The sequence below is a fragment of the Dama dama genome, chromosome 10, assembly GCF_033118175.1.
Source record: "Dama dama isolate Ldn47 chromosome 10, ASM3311817v1, whole genome shotgun sequence".
NCBI classification, from domain to species: Eukaryota; Metazoa; Chordata; class Mammalia; order Artiodactyla; family Cervidae; genus Dama; species Dama dama.
The window spans coordinates 9219109-9240575 of record NC_083690.1 but is presented as its reverse complement, the minus strand read 5'-3'; the positions used below and the strand labels follow the sequence as shown (position 1 = coordinate 9240575).

Genomic DNA, 21467 nt, shown 5'->3' with positions numbered 1-21467 from the left:
CGATCACTTCTGTAAGGCTGTGCCAGTCTCCCTTTCCCACACCCAGCCCTCTGCAAGAACAACATCAGCTCAGACTGTGATCTAGACCTTGATCCAGACTATGGTCTAGGTGGCGATCTAGGCAGATCTGATCTGTGATCCAGACACTGGTCCAGACTATTCTGGACTGTAACCTAGACTGTGATTGCATCATCAAGCTCAGCACCAAGGACAGTGCCCAGCACACAGTAGGTACTCCATCCATCATTAAGTGAACAGATGTCAAGAAATGAGGCTGGGACTTCCCTGGCGGTACAATGGATGGGAATCCGCCTGCTAATGCAGGGGACACAGATTCAATCGCTGCTCCAGGAAGATTCCACGTGACAGGACCAACCAAGTCCACATGCCACAACCATGGAAGCCTTTGTGCCTACAGCCCGTGCTCCACAACAAGAGAGGCCACTGCAGTGAAAAGCCTGTGCATCACAAGGAAGAGTGACTCCCAATCGCTGCAACTAGAGAAAGTCTGCTTGCGGCAATGAAGACCCAGTGCAGTCAAAAAAATAAAAATAAGCTAATTTTTAAAAAAAGAAAGAAACTGAGGCTGAAGAAGCAGGAGGCGGATCACAAAGGGCTTTGCACGTGAAGAGGAGGAGCTGGGAGGCATCCTGAAGGCAGTGGGTACCAGGAGAGGGTTCCAGGCACAGAGCAGTTTAGAGGATGGTTTGGAGGAGGTGAGAATGGACGTGGAGTGGAAGGGGAGATGGAGAGGGGCTGATGGGAAACTCCAAGTGGAAGAGGGGGAGCTAGGACTGGTCCCTGCCTGGGTGGGGGAAGGGAAGATGAGGGGTGGCGTCCAGGTTCTTGGCAGGGATAGGTGGACACAGGGCATTCCCCCACCCCCTGCCCCTGCAAATCAGAATCCCTGGGCCTGGAAGTCATGTGCTGTTGGGGCCACTCTGCCTCCGGAGGCAGCTGACACGGCAAATGTGTCTGGCGTGTTTGTTGACACAGTTTTTTAGCACCAACTGCTGAGGCATCTGGGATCCGCAGAACGTTTCGAAACAAAGCTGGGCTCTGAATGTAAACACACGCTCAGAGACACCAACAGGCCTCGCCAGAAACCCTGGGTTTGGGGGGTGGGGGGACAAGGCTTCTGCCAGAGCAGCCCCTGAATTTGTCAACCCATCGGAGGTGAGAACCATCCCCAGGTCCCTCCCAGGCAGGCACACCCACCCACAGGTAAAGAGGAGCTGAGTTCTTTCCTGTTATCTTCTGCTGCTTCTTTAAGGCTGGAGAGGGGACTTCCCTGCTGGTCCAGTGGTTAAGAATCCTCCTTGCAGTGCAGGGACGTGGATTCAATTCCTCCCTGGGTAACTAAGATCCCACATGATGTGGAGCTTTGCAGCAACTACTGAGCCTGTGCCCTAGAGCCTGCGCAATGAACTAGAGAGTGTGTGAGTGCTCAGTCGCTTCAGCCGTGGCCAACTCTTTGCGGTCCCATGGACTGTAGTCCGCCAGGCTCCTCTGTCTGTGGGATTCTCCAGGCAAGAATGCTGGAGTGGGTTGCCTTGCCCTCCTCCAGGGGATCTTCCCATCCCAGGGATCAAACCCGCAGCTCCTGCGACTCCTGCTTTGGCAGGCGGGTTCTTTACCCACTGAGCCACTCCCTGGGGAAGCCCAGGGAGTCCGTGCAGTGCAACCAAAGATCCTGCATGACAGACACAAAGATCCACATGCTGCAGCTGAGAGCCAAGACAGTCAAATATATAGTATTTTAAAAATATATAAAAAGCTGGGGAGCTGGTTCCTGCCGGGATCAGGCTTTCAGTCCTCCCGTCTTTCTTTGATTTCTTTTTGGGAATCACACCCCTTATGTGTGGACATGATGTCACACTCTGAGAAAAATGGAAGCCCTAATGACACAGGGCGCCCGGGGTGGGGGGTGGTTGGGAAGTAGCCAGACGGAAAACTGTCCGGGTATCTGAGGATCTGCTGAGGCTGACCATGTGTGCACACTGCTGCAGAGATGGGCTGGTTTTGTCCGCACCTTGTATCATGGGATGCATGACTGTGTCACCAACACACAAACCGGAAGGTCCACAGCAGTGGCCTTCGTGGGAAGTGACTCAGATGCTCATCCAAGGTAGGTAGGATGCTAATTACAGCGCGTTCACACAATGGAACAGTTCACACAATGGAACAATTAAAGCCGGGAGGATGGATGCCCTTTGGCTACCAAGGACACATCTCCAGATGGATTTTGAGTGAAATAACCCAGATGTGATAAAAAGCACACACAGTACGATTCTGTCTATGTGCTGTTAGAAGTAAGGGGAGGCTTCCATGGTTAAAGAATTGCAGCGTTAAAGAATCCGCCTGCAATGCAGGAGATGCAGGCTCGATCAGGGTCAGGAAGATCCCCTGGAGAGGGAAATGGCAACCCACTCCAGTATTCTTGCCTGGAGAATTTCATGGACAGAGGAGCCTAGTGGGCTACAGTCCATGCGGTCACAAAGAGTCGGACACAGCTGAGTGACTAACACTTCACACTTCTTCATACACATATATATATACCATGTATCATAGGTGTGTGGTGGGCACCATTATGGCTTCCAAGAAGACACCCCACTCTTATCCCATCCCCACAACTGTGAATATGTTACATAGCAGAGGGGGCTTTGCAGATGTTATTAAGCTTTCTATTCAGCTCAGAAAGGAGACAGTCCTAGATTTTCTGGGTGGGTCTAGTGCAACCACACAAGCCCTTTGCTCAGGGCAGAGGCGGAGAAGGGATACAAAGAGGGCTGGATCATACGTTGCTGGCCTGATGGTGGAGGGACCACGTGAAACGAACTCTGCCAACAACCTGAAAGAGCCCCAAAGCAGATCCTCCCTCGGAGCCTCCAGCTACGAGCTGACCTCAGCTTAGGCTGAGCATTCACGTAGGCAGAGCATTCAGCTTTGCTCATCGGATTCTAGACCCACAAGATCTGTGAGACCATAAATGGCTGTTGTCTTAAATCCCTAGGCTGGTGGTAGTTTGTGATGCCAGCAACAGGAAACTAAAACAGGGTGGTATTAACGTTTCATGGTTGGGGAAGACAATTAGGAAAACAATGTCTAAAAAGCCTCCTGAGAGACTTCCCTGATGGACCAGTGATTAAGACTCTGTGCTTCTATTACAGGGGGTGTGGGTTCAAGTCTTGGTTGGGGAACTAAGATCCCACATGTAGAAAGGTGCAGCCAAAAAAAAAAAGGCTCCTTAAGTGAGTCATAATGGGAAGAAAAACTTGAGAAACACTGGGTTACAGGGGAAAATTCATTCAGTAGTATGCTTCCCTGGTGGTTCAGATGGTAAAGAATCTGTCTGCAAACCCAGGGAGACTGGGTTCCATTCATGGGTCGGTAAGATCCCCTGGAGGAGGGCGTTGCCTGGAGAATCCCATGGACAGAGGAGCCTGGTGGGCTACAGTCCACGGGTCGCAAAGAGTCGGACAGGACTGAAGCGACCAAACACACACACACAGTACGCTTAGTGTGTATGCACATCCCCACGCGTGTCACAGCCAGCGTCATCAATCAACGGCCCCACCACTGAGAAGAATCCAGCCCCAGATGGTAGCAATGCCGAGCATGAGAAAGTGCCCCCGGCCCCTGCCTGCCGCCCCAGTCACACTTGGACCCTTCCTGGCTCTTCTGATCCAGCTGCCCTGCCCTCTTTTGTTCCTGAAGCCCCTTGCACCTCTCCCTCCCACCCTCCACTCCCTACAGGGACCACTCTTCCCCAACTCCCAGCCCATCCATCCCTAAAGAGCCCAGCTCCCTTGGGCTTTTTATTTCCAGTGCCTCTTCTGGCTGTGTGACTTTGGACAAATACTTAACCTCTCTGTGTTCAGTTCCCTCATCTGTAAAAACAGGGATAACAAAAGCAGCCGCCTCAGGGACTTGGCAATATTCGATCTGTGCCGGCCACAGTGTTTATATGTATTACGCTCTTAATTATTGCTCATTATTACCATGATCATTGTCTTGTGCCCACACAGTTCTGATTGCCTTGCTCGGTAGCGCTTCGTACGGCTGCGATTCTCTGCTTACGTGTGTGATTAACTGGCTGCCTCCGTGGGAGCAGGGCACTGTGTTGGCAAGGTGTTCCAAGGGCTTAGCACACAGTATGGGCTCAACAAATATTTCAGGGAGGACTAAGTGGATGGACCATTTCCAAAGGCTGCCCCAGTCACCCTCTGAATCTCCATGAACGCAACCCCGGGCACTCACCATATTTTGAGGCTGTTGGACGAGTTTCATGAGAGCAGGATGGTTGTAACCTGGGGAGAGGAAGATACAGTTAGAGACTAGCATCGTATCCGGGGGGCCCCTGCCCCTCACCCCATCACCTGCCCCCTTCCTTCCCTTCCAACCCTATAACCCTCTTCAAATACAAAGGCCCATTTCTGGGGCCCCGCCCAGGAAAAGCCCTGTGGCTTCACTCGGTTGGATGCAGGGGGTGTGGATTGGGCAGTGGTGTGAGGACCAGGGGAGAGAGTAATTAACACTCTTCCTCCGTCTCTCCACCACCCATCCTACGCCCAGGGGTGCCGGGACCAAGGTTGGGAACTGCTTGTTCCCCAGGGAAGGAACAGTGTGGGGTTTTTTCCAACTGACCTGTGGCCAGAGGTCTTTCAGCTCTGACTCTTACCACGCTGCCTGGATGTTGATGACTTTTCTGCCTCAGTAGATAAAGGCAGTGTCAGGGAGTCACGTTAAGCCACAGATGCAGAAAAGAAAGACGAAAGCAGACCTAGCCCCTCTGATCAGGAAATCCTACGCCTGGACTTTTTTTTTTCACCCACACTGAGCAGCACGTGGAATCTTAGCTCCCTCACCAGGGTCTGAACCTGTACCCCCTGCGGTGGAAGTGCAGAGTCTTAACCACTGGACCCTCAGGGAAGTCTGCACACCCGGGTCTCTGATGTCATGGGCCGCCCCACACTGCAGGACAGGGGCAGCTGTCTGAAGGCTGCTCTTATAGAAGTGAGCTTAGGAGGCAGAGTCATTGACGCAAAGCTTCGGGCTCCGTGGGTGGCTGGGGGAACCCTGAAACCCCTTGAAACCTGACTCCCTGTTGATGGGCCCGAGGTGATATTAAAAGATCTGACATTATAGGATGGCTGTAGGAATTAAATGAGAGAACATGGAAGACACCATGCATGCGGCCAGGCCGCTTCAGCCGACTCTTTGCGACCCCATGGACTGTAGCCCGCCAGGCTCCTCTGTCCATGGGACTCTCCAAGCACGAATTCTGGAGTGGGTTGCCATTCCCCTCTCCAGGGGATCTTCTCGACTCAGGGATCCCACCCGAGTCTCTTGCATCTCCTGCATGGGCAGGCAGGTTCTTTGCCAATAGGGCCACCTGGGAAGCCCTTGGAAGACACTATACCAGACAGGAAATTTTCAATAATTATTAGTTAAAAAAAAATATTTCAGTGATTACAGATGTAGGAATAAAGGTGGCCAGAGACAAAACTTTAAGAACTTCTGGCCTTTTAAAAAAATAATTTTATTTATGTATTTATTTTGGGTTGCTCTGGGTTTTCGTGGCTGTGTGGGCTTTTCTCTAGTTTCGGAGAGCTGGGGCTACTCTCTAGTTGTGATGCGCGGGCTTCTCATTGTGGTAGCTTCCCTTGTTGCGGAGCACAGGCTCTAGAGCTAGGGTTCACAAGTTGAAGCACACGCGCTTAGTTGCTCCAGGGCGTTGGGATCTTCCTGGATCAGGGATCGAACCCATGTCTCCTGTACTGGCAGCTGGCTTCTTCACCACTGAGCCACTGGGGAAGCCCTCGAACTTCTGGTCTTTTAACAACCAATGCCAGTCTGATTAGCCCGATTCCCCCAGCCCCACAGAGATGCCGGCTGGCTGGGGATTTGAGCTGAAGGAGCCCTGGGTGGTGGTGGGGAGGATGTAGGGGTAGCCAGGAAGAGACTGGCCCACGGTTCCAGGATAATGTGAGATTTTACCCCTTTCACTCTGGCGGGACATGGAGAGAGAGAGTTGTAAATCTCAGACTCCAAGTCGCCTTCAGAGCCCAAGGCATCTCCGAATGATGAACTTACCAGAAACAGTGAGTCATCTGCCTGCTGTTGGATCTCATCTTCATGGGAAATAAATAGGTTTGAGGGACCCAATTGGCAAAAGCAGAGGAGGCGTGGAAACCTAATAGAGGGGCGGATCTCTGCGGAAAGACCCTAAGCAGGCGAGTGGAGGGGGATGGAGGCGGGTGGGGAGCTGTGGGGGCTCTGGCTTTATCCACGAAGGGACAAGCTTCACTGGTGGGTGCCGTGAGGACTCCATCGACCAAAGAAACATGGGCCAGCCAAGCTACAAATGTGCCCATCAGCCCTGCCTCTCCCTCCTGCAGTAGGACAGTCTTGCTCTGGATGGCCAGGAGATGGCCTGCTGAGAGAGATCCTTTCTCGGGCCAGCCACCCCTCTCCCAGCCGCTCTGTGCGTCTGTATACTGGGGGGGAGGGGTCACTGATAGTGGCTCCAGCCACCTCCTCTGGCAAACTGCCCCTGATGAATGGAAGCTGCGTTGCCTGAAAGATGACACATCCTTCCCTCTGGCAGCTGATGCGCAATGACCCGACTGGCCCAGGGGGACCAAAAGACCAGCCCCTTCGCATTGGTCTGGGATTGACTCTAGGGTGCAATTCACATTCCAGAGCCCCACCCCCTCCGCCCCGTGGAAGCAGGCTGCGGCTGGTTGCTGGCTGAGACCTCACCCTTCTTATCCTCCCGTCTGCTCTCTGCTCCCTTCCCCCCTCTCCCCCCACAGCTCTCCCTTAATTAACCACTGGCACTGAATCCCCACCTCCGATCTTCTTCCAGGAGTCCTAAGACTGCTGATATTGGACATGGGTTCACATTACCTGTGCTTCCTTGCCAAGCTCTGCTCATCTACCTACAAAACGGGTATATTTACCGAGACCCATATTTGTCAGGTTTTGGGGGAGGAGTACATGAGAAAAGACATGTAAAGTTCCTTTTGTAATATACCCTCTGCAAACAACTTATTCTTTTCCTCTGCCCTTGAGGGAAGTGTCTGGCCACACATACAAGGATGTGTCTCTTGGAAGGAGTGACTGAAGCCTGGATAACCATGACTAACACACGGAGAGAAGCTCCATCCAAGGATTTATTTTTCAGCTCTTACCTATAGGGACAGAGGAGATCTGGGAATAAAGATCCAACATCCGGTTGCCGTCCACATCCACCAGGTAATTGCCTCGACTCTCTTCATAATTGCAGAAAAAGTGCACAGCCTCTGCATTCTTGGGGAAAGAAGAGACTGGATCAGGCTCACTAAAATTCTCTAGACCCTCAGTCTTTCAGAACTAAGCTTGAACTGCTGAAGTAAGGGGCCTTCCTGATGGCTCAGACATTAAACAATCTGCCTGCAATCCAGGAGTATGCGTGCTAAGACACTTCAGTCGTGTCCGACTCTTTGTGACCCCATGGACTGTAGCCTGCCAGGCTCCTCTGTTCATGGGGTTTTCCAGGCAAGAATACTGGAGTGGGTTACCATGCCCTTCCTGACCCAGGGATCAAACCCGTGTCTCTTATATCTCCTGTATTGGCAGGTGGATTCTTTACCACTGGCATCATCTGGGAAGCCCCTGCAGAGCAGGAGACCTGGGTTCAAACCATGTCCTGACCATTTAAAGACACATGAATGGTGTCTGTAGTTGTTGGCAATGTTGGATTTTTTTGCCCTGCTCGTAATTATTAATACATAGGTGATTTGCTTTATAATTGTTTATTATGCTGTGGGTTTGTATTTAATGATTTTTTTTCTGTGTTTTATATATCCCAACAAAATAGATTGAAAAATAAATCTGAAGAAAATTCTGGAAAGTTAAGATGTATATGGTAAGTCTTAGGATGTAAGAAAACTAAAAAACTATATACTGATAATATACTGATTATATTATATACTGATAATATAATACATATATTATATACTGATATATATACTGATAATATACATTACATAGTGAAAGAAATGAAAATGGTACACTAGAAGATTTTCACATTATGTACCAAAATAATAGTAGAAAACAAGGTGAGGAATAAAAAAAGACAAGAGGAAGAGAGAGAACAAAAAATAAAACTGGGCACTTCCCTGCTGGTTCAGTGGCTGACTTCCTGCTGCCCCTGCGAGGGGCCGGGGCTCAATCCCTCGTCAGGGAACTAGATCCCACACGCCACTGACCCAGTGCAGCCAAATAAACAAATGTTATAAATTAAAAATACCAGAAAATAAAACTGAACCTGTAAATACAGCTACATCAATATTAACATTAACTGTGCATGGATTAAGTAAGTCAATTAAAAAAAATCGGAAACTATCAGACTGGATTAAAAGATTCTGTGATATGCCGTCTACATGAGTTATATTTTAGATTCTAGAATACAAATTAGGTTGAGAGTAAATAGGAAAAGATATATGATTCTCATAGCAATCATAAGAAAGCTGGATGCTTTATAGTGATATCAGATAAAACTGTTAAACAAATAACATGTTCCTAGAGGTAAAGAGAGGCATTTTAAAATGACAGAAGGGTCCGTCCACAAAGAAGACGATAAACATGTAAGCAGCTGATATTGTTTAGTTGCTCAGTCATGTCTGGCTCTTTGAGACCCCATGGACTGAAGCCTGTCAGGCTCCTCTGTCCCTGGGATTCTCCAGGCAAGAATACTGGAGTGGGTTGCCATTTCCTCCTCTAGGAGTCTGCCTGACCCAGGGATCGAACCCATGTCTCTGGCATTGCAGGCGGATTCTTTAACGCTGAGCCACCTGTGAAACCTGATATACAGCTCCAAATACATGCAGCAAAACCTAACAGAACTGAAGGGAAACAATAATTCTATGAGACTAGTTGGATGCTTCAGAACCTGGCTTTCAACAATGGATAGGACAACCAGGCAGAGAATTAGTGAGGAAACAGATGTGAACAACGCTCAAAGTCACTAGGTCTCACAAAAACGTGTGGAACACTCCACCCAACAAGAGCAGGGTATATGTCCCTCTCAAGTGCATACAGAACATTTTCTAGAATAGGCCAAATGCTAGGCCATAAAAAAGGGTCAATAAATTTCCAAGAATTGAAATCATTCAAAATAAGTTTTCCAACCCCAGTTGAAGGAGATTAGAAATCTCAGAAGTTTGGGAAGTTCACCAAAATGTGGGAATTACACTATATAAGTAACCAATATGGGACACCCCTCATTGGTGGTGCAATCGCTGACTCTGTGTTCCCAATGCAGGGGAGTCAGATTCAATCCCTGGTCAGGGAACTAGATCCCACATGCCACAACTAAAGATCCCACATGCTGCAGAGACGATCTAAGATCCTGCGTACAGAAACTAAGACCCAGCTTAGCCAAATAAATAACTAAATATTTAAAAAAAAAAAAAAAAAACAACCCAATGAGTCAAAGAAGAAAAGATGAAATTAGAAGAAAAAGGTTTAGAAGAAAAGCATGTTTTATAAAAAGAGCCAGCACAGATTAAGTTGTAACCAAGAAGCAAAGATAGGATGGCTATTTCATCCCTACTCACCTGAATTATATTCAACTGTTTCATTAGCTCCTGCAGGAGAGAAGAAAAAAAGCATCATAGCAAGGACACATGCTTGCTTAAAATCTTTCATCTTTTCCCAAGTCTTGGGGCTCTTCCCCCTTTATGTCAATAACTTAATAGTTAGTCAACAATATTATACATATTTTTTAAAAATCCTTAAAAGAAATAGTTGGTGGGAAATGATTCTTGCCAGTTCAATTACCAGTACAACAGACAGGTTAGAGGGCCGGACACTTCAAAAATAACAATCAAGTAAACTAAAATATTTAACAACAACAAAAATTGAGCTGAAGATATTTATCTAATGTCCAGAAAAGTATGGGTTCTTTTTATATTTAGGGGGGGAAGAAAAAGCTCTAACACACCATTAGGAAAATAGAAATCTGCACCATTTATAATTATAATCTGAACATTCCATAAATCACTTGTACAATTATACATAGCAACTGGGAATTATAACCTAGGGGTTTTACTATTACAAAGATTTCATCTCTTAAAAGAAGTCACAGAAAGTAAACTTTAGCAATTAGTATCATAAAATCATATATTTCCATGTAAAAATACAAAGTAATATTCAGATAAGAATATGAAATTTATTCCAGCTATTTTACTGTTACTAAATTAAAATTCACCCCTTACCAATAGAAATATGCATGAAAAAAAGTCTTCTTTTGTTAGCAAAGGACCATGAAAATAGCTACAATCATTTACATCAGCACAAGATTTCTAGTTTTATTAAATAGTTTCAATGTCAAAAGAAACATCTTTTGAATTAAAAAAAAACAAAGACATTGTGTGTGGATAAAGCCTGCACAATATGCAGAGAAAAAAATAAATTTGTACTACAAAGGTTTACACTGTTATTTTTTAGATGCAAACATCAGAAACAGTACTGCACATCACAGCACAGAATCAAGGTTAACCACTCTTGCAAAGTGTGGTGTATGCAGATTTTGTAGCTTCTCTGGGGAGAAGCCGCAACACCCCTCGCCACATTTATCTGTGTCTCCAACATCTATTCCAGGGATTCTGAGCTGCCCAAAAGCTCTCACACACCATGCACTGTACCCTGCGGGCTTGTCACCATTCCCCTTGCCTAGAACAGAATGCACTCCTGCCAATTCCTCCTTGTGGCCCTTCAAGATCAAGCTCAGAGAGGCATCTGTCATACACGCCCTGTGCTACATCACACGGTCAGGTTCTTTCACCGTTGGTGGGACGCTCTGCCCCAGCCCCTGACTCTGGACTCAGAAACAAGCCACGTAACTTGCTTTGGCCAACAGAACGAGGTGGAAGTAGTGGTGGGTCAGTGGGGAGCCTGGCTCAAGAGACCTATAGCAACCACTCCTTTCCATCACCATGAGAACAAGCCCAGGCTGGCTGGCTGGAATATGAGAGACCCATGAAGCTGAGCCACATTACCACATTGACCCAAGACAAGCCTAACCTAGATCAACTGGTGGCCAGTCATCCCTCAGGCACATAGATGAGCCCAACACAGCTGCCTACCCAACTGCCAGTTAACCACGGTTGCGTGAGCAACTTGTATACTGTTAAGGCTTCTGGGACTGTTATGCAGCACTATTGTAGCAATTTATAACTGATACATATCCTCTAAGAAGACTTCTTTGACTTCTTATGGAAGGATGGCCTGGTTTAAAGTTCTGGACCTCTAATGGTGAACTCTCTGAAAGCAGCTAAGGATACAGGACCTTCAGCGGGGCTGTGTTCTTGTCCCATGGACCCTTTTTGTTCTTTTCTGAAACATACCACTCAAGTGTGCTCAACTCACCCGAGATCTAGGCCCTGGGACTTCCGTCTTCATCAAAGGTCCGTCATAGTCAAATTCAACGTCGACTTTGGCTGCAGCCTGACTGATGTGTCTGGACCCTGCAGTAAACAGAGGCGGTGAGAAACCCCTGAGTAATGGAGATACGAGAATCCTGCCCTTGTTACAACACTGGGAGTCCCCAACAGAGGCAGTGCCAGGGCCTGAGGCCCATGCCAGCCTGATGATCCCAGAACTCTGCGTGTGGTCAGACATGGGTACCACAAGCACCCTGAGGACTTCAAGAAATGGGAAAGCCTGGTGCCAGTGATGCTGTAGGCAAGCAGGCATGCTCACATCCCACTGTTGTGAGGCTAAGGTGATGCCGACTTCTTATTCTTTTCGACTAAGCAACCTCAGTTTTCCAGATTCATCCGGAAAATAATTGGACCAGTGCAAAAAGATGTAGATTAAAAATATTCATCACAGCATTGTTTCTAACAACAACAGAGAGGAAAAAATCTAAATGTCCAACAGAGGAGGGTCACTAAACAGAATGTGCCGTGTCCTACCATTTTCATGGGCAGCAGAATATTGGGAATATTATGTATCCATAATAAAAATAATACAAATTTTGTAAAAAAAAATATTAATCTATATCCATATGTATTGTGTGTGCATGCTCAGTCATGTCTGACTCTTTTGTGACCCCATGGACTATGAAGCCTGCCAGGCTCCTCTGTCCATGGAGTTTTCCAGGCAAGAATACTGCAGTGGGTTGCCATTTCCTTTTCCAGGGGATCTTCCCGACCCAGGGATCAAACCCATGTCTGCTCCATATGTATGTATATATATATATATATATATATATATATATATATATATATATATATATATATATATATAGAGAGAGAGAGAGAGAGAGAGAGAGAGACTCAAATTTCTCAGCCCTGGAACTACTGACATTGTGAGCTGGATGGTTCTTTGCTGTGGGAGGTTGCCCTGGGTGCTATAGGATGTTTAGCTGCATCCCTGGCCACCTGCCATTAGAAGTCAGTGGCATTGCCTCGAGTTGTGCCCTAAGTTGTGTCAATTAAAAATCATCCAGTAGATGGGAATTCCCTGGCAGTCCAGTGGTTAGGACTTTGATGCTTTCCCTGCCCTGGCAGGGAAATCCCTGCCAGGAATCCCTGGATTCTTGCCTGGAGAATCCCATGGACAGAGGAAGCTACAGTCCATAGGACAGAAAGAGTCAGACATGACTTAGTGACTAAACAATAAGATGTTTCATATAAATTATGTATGTGATCTTCACCCATCAGAATGGCTGCCATCAAAAAGTCTACAAACAATAAATACTGGAGAGGGTGTAGAGTAAAGGGAACCCTCTTGCACTGTTGGTGGGAATGCAAACTAGTACAGCCACTGTGGAGAACAGTGAGGAGATTCCTTACAAAACTGGAAATAGAACTGCCATATGACCCAGCAATCCCACTGCTAGGCATACACACCGAGGAAACCAGAATTGAAAGAGACACGTGTACCCCAATGTTTATCGCAGCACTGTTTACAATAGCTAGGACATGGAAGCAACCTAGATGTCCATCGGCAGATGAATGGATAAGGAAGTTGTGGTACATATACACAATGGAATATTACTCGGCTATAGAAAAGAACGCATTTGAGTCAGTTTTAATGAGGTGGGTGAAACTGGAGCCTATTATACAGAGTGAAGTAAGCCAGAAAGAAAAACACCAATATAAAATAATGCATATATATGGAATTTAGAAAGACGGTAACAATGACCCTATATGTGAGACAGCAAAAGAGACACAGATGTAAAGAACAGACCTTTTTTTTTTTTTTTATTAGTTGGAGGCTAATTACTTCACAACATTTCAGTGGGTTTTGTCATACATTGACATGAATCAGTCATGGAGTTACATGTATTCCCCATCCCGATCCCCCCTCCCACCTCCCTTTCCACCCAATTCCTCTGGGTTTTCCCAGTGCACCAGGCCCGAGCACTTGTCTCATGCATCCCACCTGGGCTGGTGATCTGTTTCACAAGAACAGACTTTTGGACTACGTGGGAGAAGGCGAGGGTGGGATGATGTGACAGGATAGCATTAAAACATGTATATTACCTGATGTAAACTAGATGACCGGTGCAAGTTCAATGCATGAAGCAGGGCACTCACAACTGGTGCTCTGGGACAACCCAGATGGATAAGGTGGGGAGGGGGTGGGGAGGGAGGTGGGTCAGAATGGACAGACACATGTGCACCGTGGCTGATTCATGTTGATGTATGGCAAAAACCACCATAATATTGTAAAGTAATTAGCCACCAATTAAAATATATTACTTTTTTAAAAAAAGGAAAAAAAAACCCATGTACGTGATCTTATTTCATCTTTCCACAACCCTGAGGGGTAGTTGTTATTTATTGCATTACACAGGAGAGGCAACTAATACTAAAAACACGCTAGCGTCTCTCTGTCACACACACACAAAACCTGCCAAACTAGAAAAAGCCATGATATTAGAAGACATAAATTCATTCTTAATTTTTCAGAATTGCTTGGAATATCAAAGAAGGTTTCTGAATTAATATGCAATAAAGTGGAGTCCTTTGAACATAAAATCCAGTTAAAATCCAATACCACCCTGATTTTCAGGCATGAAGATACCAGCTTTTATTATCTTTTGTTTGATCTTACAATGAAAAAGGAATTCCTAAAGATCTTATTCCAACAGCAGAGAGTTAAAAATCATGGACCATACTGATGACTTAAAGAAAAAAACAACGCACACACACTCAACTGTTTCCTCCTTGGCCTGAACTCAGCATTACTGATCAAGACTGATTCCAACTAGACCTACATTCAACAGGTCTATTTGGATAAATAGGGCTCTTAACCTGTTGTTCTTCCTTTGTTTCCAGAAAAGGGGGGAAAGTGAAAAATCTATAAGAAGTAAGTTGTCCTCTCATGAGGACATACAAGTCCTCTCTCCCTTTCTCCAGAAAATGTCTTGACATGGCTTTGTAGCAATCAGATTTCTTAGGGGTTGGGAAGCAGGAATACCAGGGGTGGAGGCAGTTGGCAGTGGGACCTGAAGCTGAAAGGATGCTGACGGAGTGTGTGAGGTCCTGGGGAGGATGCCGGGACCATGAGTAAACAGGACTGGGAGGCGGGGTCAGGGTAGGACCTGAGAGACACAGCGGAGATTGATGGGGCACGAGATGGGGACGCCAAGGCCAGGGGCGAGGCAGATGCGTTTGGGTCAGGAACCACACTGGTTCTTACCGTGTTCCAAGTCTTTCTAGGTAAGGATGGGAGCGGGCCAAAAATGCTGGGCAGAAATCCTGAAAATCAGAGCCTGCTGAGTTTTTTTTTTTTTTGCAAATGTGCTATCGGAAAAAGGAAGATGGAGAAGCTCACATGTATTCAGGCAAACGCTCACCTATTATTTTATTCTTTTTTTAAAGACTTTTTTTTTTTTTGATGTGGACCACTTTTACAGTTTTTATTGAGTTTGCGACAATATTGCTTCCATTTTATGTCTTGGTGTTTCTGACCCCTAGGCCTGTGGGATCTCAGCTCGCTGACCAAGGATCAAACCTGCACCCCTGTCACTGGAAGTTGATGTCTTAACCGCTGGAACGCCAGGGAAGCCCCTCACTTATTGTTTTAATTAATCTACAACCTTCTTCTGAGAAGATACTGTCCCCATTTCACAGGTGAGGATCAGAGAGGTTAAGCAAGTTTCCTGAGGTCACATAGCTAGTGAGTTTGCAAGGCCTGAATTTGAGTCCAGAAAATTTGTGCTTTTCTTACTATATCTCAATTTTGACTTTTTGTAGAGAAAAATGACCAAGTGCCAATACAACACTTAATGATGACATGTAATGCCATAAACCACAGGAAAAAAGAATAGGATTTGAATGATCAAGAAAGCCTTTTCCAGGGTTCCTTCTATCAAGCTGTGTGAGCAGATGTCCATTCATTGAGCACTTACGGTGAACACACTGGACATTATTCCGAGTTATTTCCATGGATTACCTCACGTAATCCTCACAGCCCCATAGGAGGCAAATGTTATTATGAGTCTTATGTTAAAGGAGACAATAAGCTCAGAAAGGTCAATTAATTTGCCCAAAGTCACACAGATGGAAAGTGGTGAAGCTGGAAGTCTGTCCACTGGACCTCCCCTTTCCCAGATGCTGTGAGCATCATGGATGTATAGTCCATCTCATCTAGTGTGGGTTTTGAAATGAAACATTCTCAGCAAAACAACTCACTTCCCCAGAGGCAAATTATTGCCAAAAGGAGGAGGAAGTTTTAATCAACATTGAAAGATCCAACATTTTCATTCATGAATAAAATAGAACACCCAGAGGGCAGGGGTGTGCCCTGACTGACAAGACCAGGCAGGGTGGGTAAATTCAACCCAATCCTCTGGGTCTGATAATGATGCTCGCCACCCCACCCTCCATGACTGTGCCAATCCAGAGAGTCAGTTTTTAACTCCAAACTGCCATCCGATGTTTTTAATGTCCTCTAGATCTTCTACTGAGAGTGATAAATGAATGTCACTTTTCCAAACAGCAAGGGCTCTGTATGTGAGCCTAGCCAAAGTCAAGATCAAGTTCAACTGGAGTTATCTGCTCTGCTTTTGTTAAAAACTAAACTGAACATCTGGGACTTCCCTTCCCTGCTGGTCCAGTGGTTAAGAATCTGCCTTCCAATGTGCGGGATGCAGGTTCAGTCCCTGGCCAGGGGAACTAAGATCCCACAGGCCGTGGAGCAACTAAGCCTGTGCTAGGTAGTCCATGAGCCGCAGCTAAGATCTGATGAATCTTCCGTGCTAATGACTCTCCCTTCTACTTGGAACACAACAGACTTGCATCATTGGGGTTTATTTGTTACATAATTAGGGTAAGCATTAATAAGCTTATCTTCTAATTTAAAAAAAAACAACCCTCAAAACCTACTAGTAACTTCTCAAGGCTATCAAGGTTAAAAAAAAAAAAAGGAAAAACTGAGAAACTCATAGACCAGAGGAAATAATGAAACTGGATTGGACCCTGGAGCAGAAAGAGGCCCTGAGAAAAAGTTGGTGAAATTCACAGGCAAGTCTGGAGTTTGGTTCAGATCAATGTACTAAGGTCAGTTCCTCAGCAATGACAATCCTGGTGACGTAAGATGATGAGACTGGGGAAAACTGGGTGAACAGCATGTGGGATCTCTTTGCTCTGCCTTTGCAATTTCTCTGCACATCTAAAATACTCCAAGATAAATGTTTATTTAAAAATAAAACCTGTGGGAGAGGAGAGAACACTCCTGCTTTCTATCCTACTCAAGATACAAACGCCTGCAACATTCAACAAGGAGACCAAGGACTGCGCCGACAATTTGTCTTCAGAAGGCAGATGGGACACACGATAAGAAGGAGACATCATGATCTGAGAACTGGGGACAACCTGGAGGGGCAGGCATCTGAAGCAGGCTACCGCAAGCTTCCTTCTCCCAGCGCTGCTGGGAGGCAAGCTGCATGCATGCTCAGTCGCTAAGTCGTGTCCGACTCTCTGCAACCCCCTGGCAGGACTGCAGCTTGCCAGGCTCCATGGGATTTCCCAGGCAGGAATACTGGAGTGGGTTGCCAGTTCCTTTTCCAGGGCATCTTTCCCACCCAGGGATCAAACCCACGTCTCCTGCGTTGGCAGGCAGGTTCTTTACCACGGAGCCACCGGAGAAGCCCAGGAGGAACATTGAGGGGGTGGATAATAATCCAGTGTTTGGAGCTGGGCTGATGTAAGAAAAACTTAAAGTGGTCCATTTTCAAGGACAACTAGCCTAGAGGGACAGCCTGCTGATGTAATAGCCATTAGGATACTTGTGTGGGAAAATCCAGATGAAGGGGGAGTAATAAATCCAGGTGACTTTCTCAGGAAGACTGTTAACCCCATAGTATGCAACCATGAGGGACTGGGGGAGGGACTTGCGTGCTGAGAGGACAAAAACCCCACTATAATGACTCTGGGCGTGCTTGCCCCCCAGACGCCTGATCTGGCAACATCATCATTAAAGCCTTGCTTCTCGCTGCGCCTTGTGTCTCCAAGTCCACCCCTTGGGATTGGGCCAGTGGGCTCGGGCCAGTGGGCTCTATTTCCCACATCTGACTTGTATTCAAGGGGCTGTGTGACTTGGCTTCTCTGGGCCTCAGTTTTCTCATCTGTAAACTGGGCTTCACCCTTTCCTTCCTTGTGGGACCTATGGAGGGAGGTCTCCTGAGATCATACAGGCAGGGTGCTCACTAGGCTATGCCGCCTGAACTCAGAGAGGCAGAGAGAAATGGAAGCATCTGAGAGGGACTGCATATAAAAGCAGAGACATTACTTTACTGACAAAGGTCCATCTAGTCAAGGCTATGGTTTTTCCAGTAGTCAGGTATGGATGTGAGAGTTGGACTATAAAGAAAGCTGAGCGCTGAAGAATTGATGCTTTCGAACTGTGGTGTTGGAGAAGACTCTTGAGAGTCCTTTGGACTGCAAGGAGATCCAACCAGTCCATCCTGAAGGCGATCAGTCCTGAATACTCATTGGAAGGACTGATGCTGAAATGCCAATACTTTGGCCACCAGATGCAAAGAACTGACTCATTGGAAAAGACCCTGATGCTGGGAAAGATTGAAGGCAGGAGGAGAAGGGGATAACAGAGGATGAGATGGTTGGATAGCACCACTGACTTGATGGACATGAGTTTGAGCAAGCTCTGGGAGTTGTTGATGGACACGGGAGCCTGGTGTGCTGCAGTCCGTGGGGTCGCAAAGAGTCGGACACAACTGATCGACTGAACTGAACTGGGGTGGGGTGACAGCATGAGCTGCTGGCCATTTGGGTGCGGGGTGAGCAGAGGTAAGGGAGAGGGAGGGGCAGGGTGGCCATTCCTTGGATAGGGCCCACTCTCCAGTGCCCTTGAAGCTTTTAGGTGAATTACAAGGGCTTTTGTAGTTTCCTTGTTTCTGGGCAGCAAACCTAGCTCTGTGTTTCCCCCAGTGGTCCCTGTGGAGATGGCTTGGGCCCTTCTGGCTTCGGGGGTGAGCAGAGCGGCTCCAGGGCAGATCAGCTCCCTGCCCATTGCTGAGCTGTCCTCCTGGGCACAGGAGCACACGCTGGAGATGGGAGGAGCGGCCAAGAGGACAGTTTTATGGGGGTGGGTGGGACAGCAGCTCCCTCTGTCCCCAGGAACTCTTCCGGACCCCCAAGTCCCTAGTCTGGATTGCGTCTTCCATTAGGACCAGTTCTTGCCAAGATCTCCCGGGGCTTACCCGGCACCAATAGGCGGTAGTTGTGCTGGAAGCTGCAGACCAGCCGCTGGCTGAGCAACATGGAGGCCATGGTCCCCTCTGCTGGGAACAGAGACCCCTGTCACACGCTCCGGCCCTGAAAGAAACCAGAAACTCAGAGTCAGACCGACAGAGGCCACGCCCTTGCTGACCAAGTACCCTACTCCCCACCATTCCCCCACATGGTGGAGAGGTTCTGCTAATATCAGATCCTTTGCTTTCATGCAGAAGGTACACTCTATTTTTTATGATTAAAAAAATTATAATTTATTTTTTTAGCTTTGCTGGGTCTTCCCTGCTTCGCAACTAAAGGGCTTTCTCTAGTGGTGGCCATCAGGGCTTCTCATTGGAGCGGCTTCCCTTGTTGAGGAGAACAGGCTTTAGGAGTTGTGGCACTTGGCCCAGTCGCTTCCTGGCATGTGGGATCGTCCCAGACCAGGGATTGAACCAGTATCCCCTGCATTGGCAGGCAGATTCTTAACCACTGGACCATCAGGGAAGTCCTACACTTTATTTATTTTTAAAAAAATTTTTGTGTGGTTTGCATGATCTTAATTCCCTAACCAGGGATTGAACTCAGGCCACGGCAGTGAAAGTCCAGAGTTCTAACTACTGAACCACTGGTGGAGGCAACGGGTGGCGGGGGGGGGGGGGGTGGTCCCCAGAGTATTTACACTTTAAATCAAAGTCTGTTCACCTTGTGGTTTTTTTTTTTTTTTTAAATAAATATTTTCTTAGTTTATTTGGCTGCACTGAGTCTTAGTTACAGCATGCAGGATCTTTAGTTGCAGCATGTGAATTTATAGCTGTGACATGTGGGATCTAGTTCTCTGACTAGGGATGGAACCTGAGCCCTCTGCATTGGGAGCTGGAGTCTTAGCCGCTGGACCATCAGCAAAGTACCCCACGTTGTGTTTTTTCTTGACCTGTATCTAGGTAGGATTATTACACCCACTTTCCAGATGGGAAAACAAAGAGAGAGGACAGGGTTGGCTGGAGGACCCTCTGTGGGCAAGCTGGCGAGAGGGCCTTGTCCACCTTGATAAGTAAAGCAGCCTGCGTACTACATGATGGAAAAACTCAGATGGAGCAAACTCCAGGGCAGACGTCCTGGTGACCGCTCAGTGGGGGAGGCCAGGAGGCCCCCCACCCTGTTCACACACAGAATGTTGGTGGCTGGGTCGCTGGGAACCCTGCAGATCCAGGGCAGTACCCGGGGCCCATTTTGAGGGGTGGGCTTCTCCAGCACGACCAACCATCCCGGATGTGTTCTGGACCAAGAGGGTTCCAGGATGTGGAACTTCCAGGTTTTGCTTTTTTTTTTTTTTAAAAGAATTCACAAAAACGGCAATCACATGAATATGGGATGCCTTCATTTTATTATTCTTTTCTGATTCTCATTGAATAGGTATTTACTTATTCATTCATTCATTTATTTTTATTGGAGTAAAGTTGTTTGACAGTGTTGTGGTGGTTTCTGCTATGGTGTGGCATGTACGTGATTAGTCGTGTCTGACTCTTTGTGACCCATGGACTGTAGTCCACCAGGCTCCTCTGTCCATGGGATTTTCCAGGCAAGAATACTGGAGAGGGTAGCCATTTCCTTCTCCAAGGGATCTTCCTGACCCAGGGATTGAACCTTGGTCTCCTGCATGGCAGATGGATTCTTTGCTGTCTGAGCCACCAGAATCCTCCAGGATGGAAGGGACTGTGTTTTTTTTTTTTTTTAAATGTTGTAACAGAAGGCTTTTATGAAAAAATATATCTTGCATGTGGACAAAGTTTAGAAAGGAACACATAGACACACAATGGAAACCACTATTATCTGGAAGCTTAGAAAAGGAGTGATTTTTAAATTTTCCATCTTTTGCTGAAATGTTATTATTTCCCTTTGCCACCAAAAAAAAAAAAAAAAAAAAGTCAAAAGAGATAGGGTGGGAAATACTAGCAACTCCAGGTGTGGGAAAGAAATAAGTGAGACCAGAGGACCCCCAGGGCAGTGCTTCTCAAACTAATTGATCATATCCCTCTCTAAAAACATATTGATGCATTCAATTAATGTGTGTGCATGCTCAGTCACATCTGACTCTTTGGGACTCCCACGGACTGTAGCCTGTGAGGCTCCTCTGTCCATGGGATTCTCCAAGCAAGAATACTGGAGTGGGTTGCCATTTCCTCCTCCAAGAAGTGACTGTTTTGAAGGGTATTTGATCCCCCTCAATCTGCTCAACCATCCAGGGAGTAGAGTACCTTCCCATTTCCGATATGAGAAGATAGAAGTTCAGAGAGGTCATGGTATTTGGCCTTGATCACAGGATTGCTTGGGACTGTCTAACCCCAAACCCTTGCTCATGACAACATGGATTAATTCAGTGACTAACAAAACACCTAACTATAGAGGCAAGGGGCTTGATGAATACAAACGATCCTGTTAAGAGAGGAAATCTTGCTGCTTTTCACCTGAGGAAATATTATTGAGGAAAGCATGGTCTTGGAAAGTGTGACCATAAATTAACTGAGAAACCAGACTCTTTCTGTGATAACTCTGGATTTTTTGATCTATTTCAGAACAGCCAACTCAATGCAAGCCTGTTAATTTAGCAGCCTGGTAACTAGGTAATGCTAGTGGTAAAGGCCTGCCTGCCAACTCAGGAGATGCAAGAGACTCAGGTTCAATCCCTGAGTTGGGAAGATTCCCTGGAGAAGGAAATGGCAACCCACT

The 21467-nt window shown here is 46.8% G+C and overlaps 1 protein-coding gene and 1 long non-coding RNA gene across 3 annotated transcripts in view; one reads left to right on the top strand and one right to left on the bottom strand.

Moving 5' to 3' along the window:
* ABAT (4-aminobutyrate aminotransferase) overlaps positions 1-21467 on the bottom strand; it is an 87126-nt gene that overhangs the window by 21819 nt on the left and 43840 nt on the right. For both annotated transcript variants that reach the window (XM_061152794.1, XM_061152795.1), the window contains exons 2-6: positions 18728-18842; positions 11419-11516; positions 9606-9635; positions 7197-7314; positions 4261-4310 (exon numbers count right to left, since the gene is read on the bottom strand). In XM_061152794.1, coding sequence (XP_061008777.1) covers positions 4261-4310; positions 7197-7314; positions 9606-9635; positions 11419-11516; positions 18728-18797 — 366 coding nt within the window. In that variant the 5' untranslated portion in view covers positions 18798-18842. The remainder of the gene's footprint in view (positions 1-4260; positions 4311-7196; positions 7315-9605; positions 9636-11418; positions 11517-18727; positions 18843-21467) is intronic.
* On the top strand, positions 7151-15399 carry LOC133063429 (uncharacterized). The gene is made up of 3 exons (XR_009694399.1): positions 7151-7260; positions 7865-7912; positions 14982-15399. It is a non-coding gene; the product is annotated as an uncharacterized LOC133063429 (long non-coding RNA).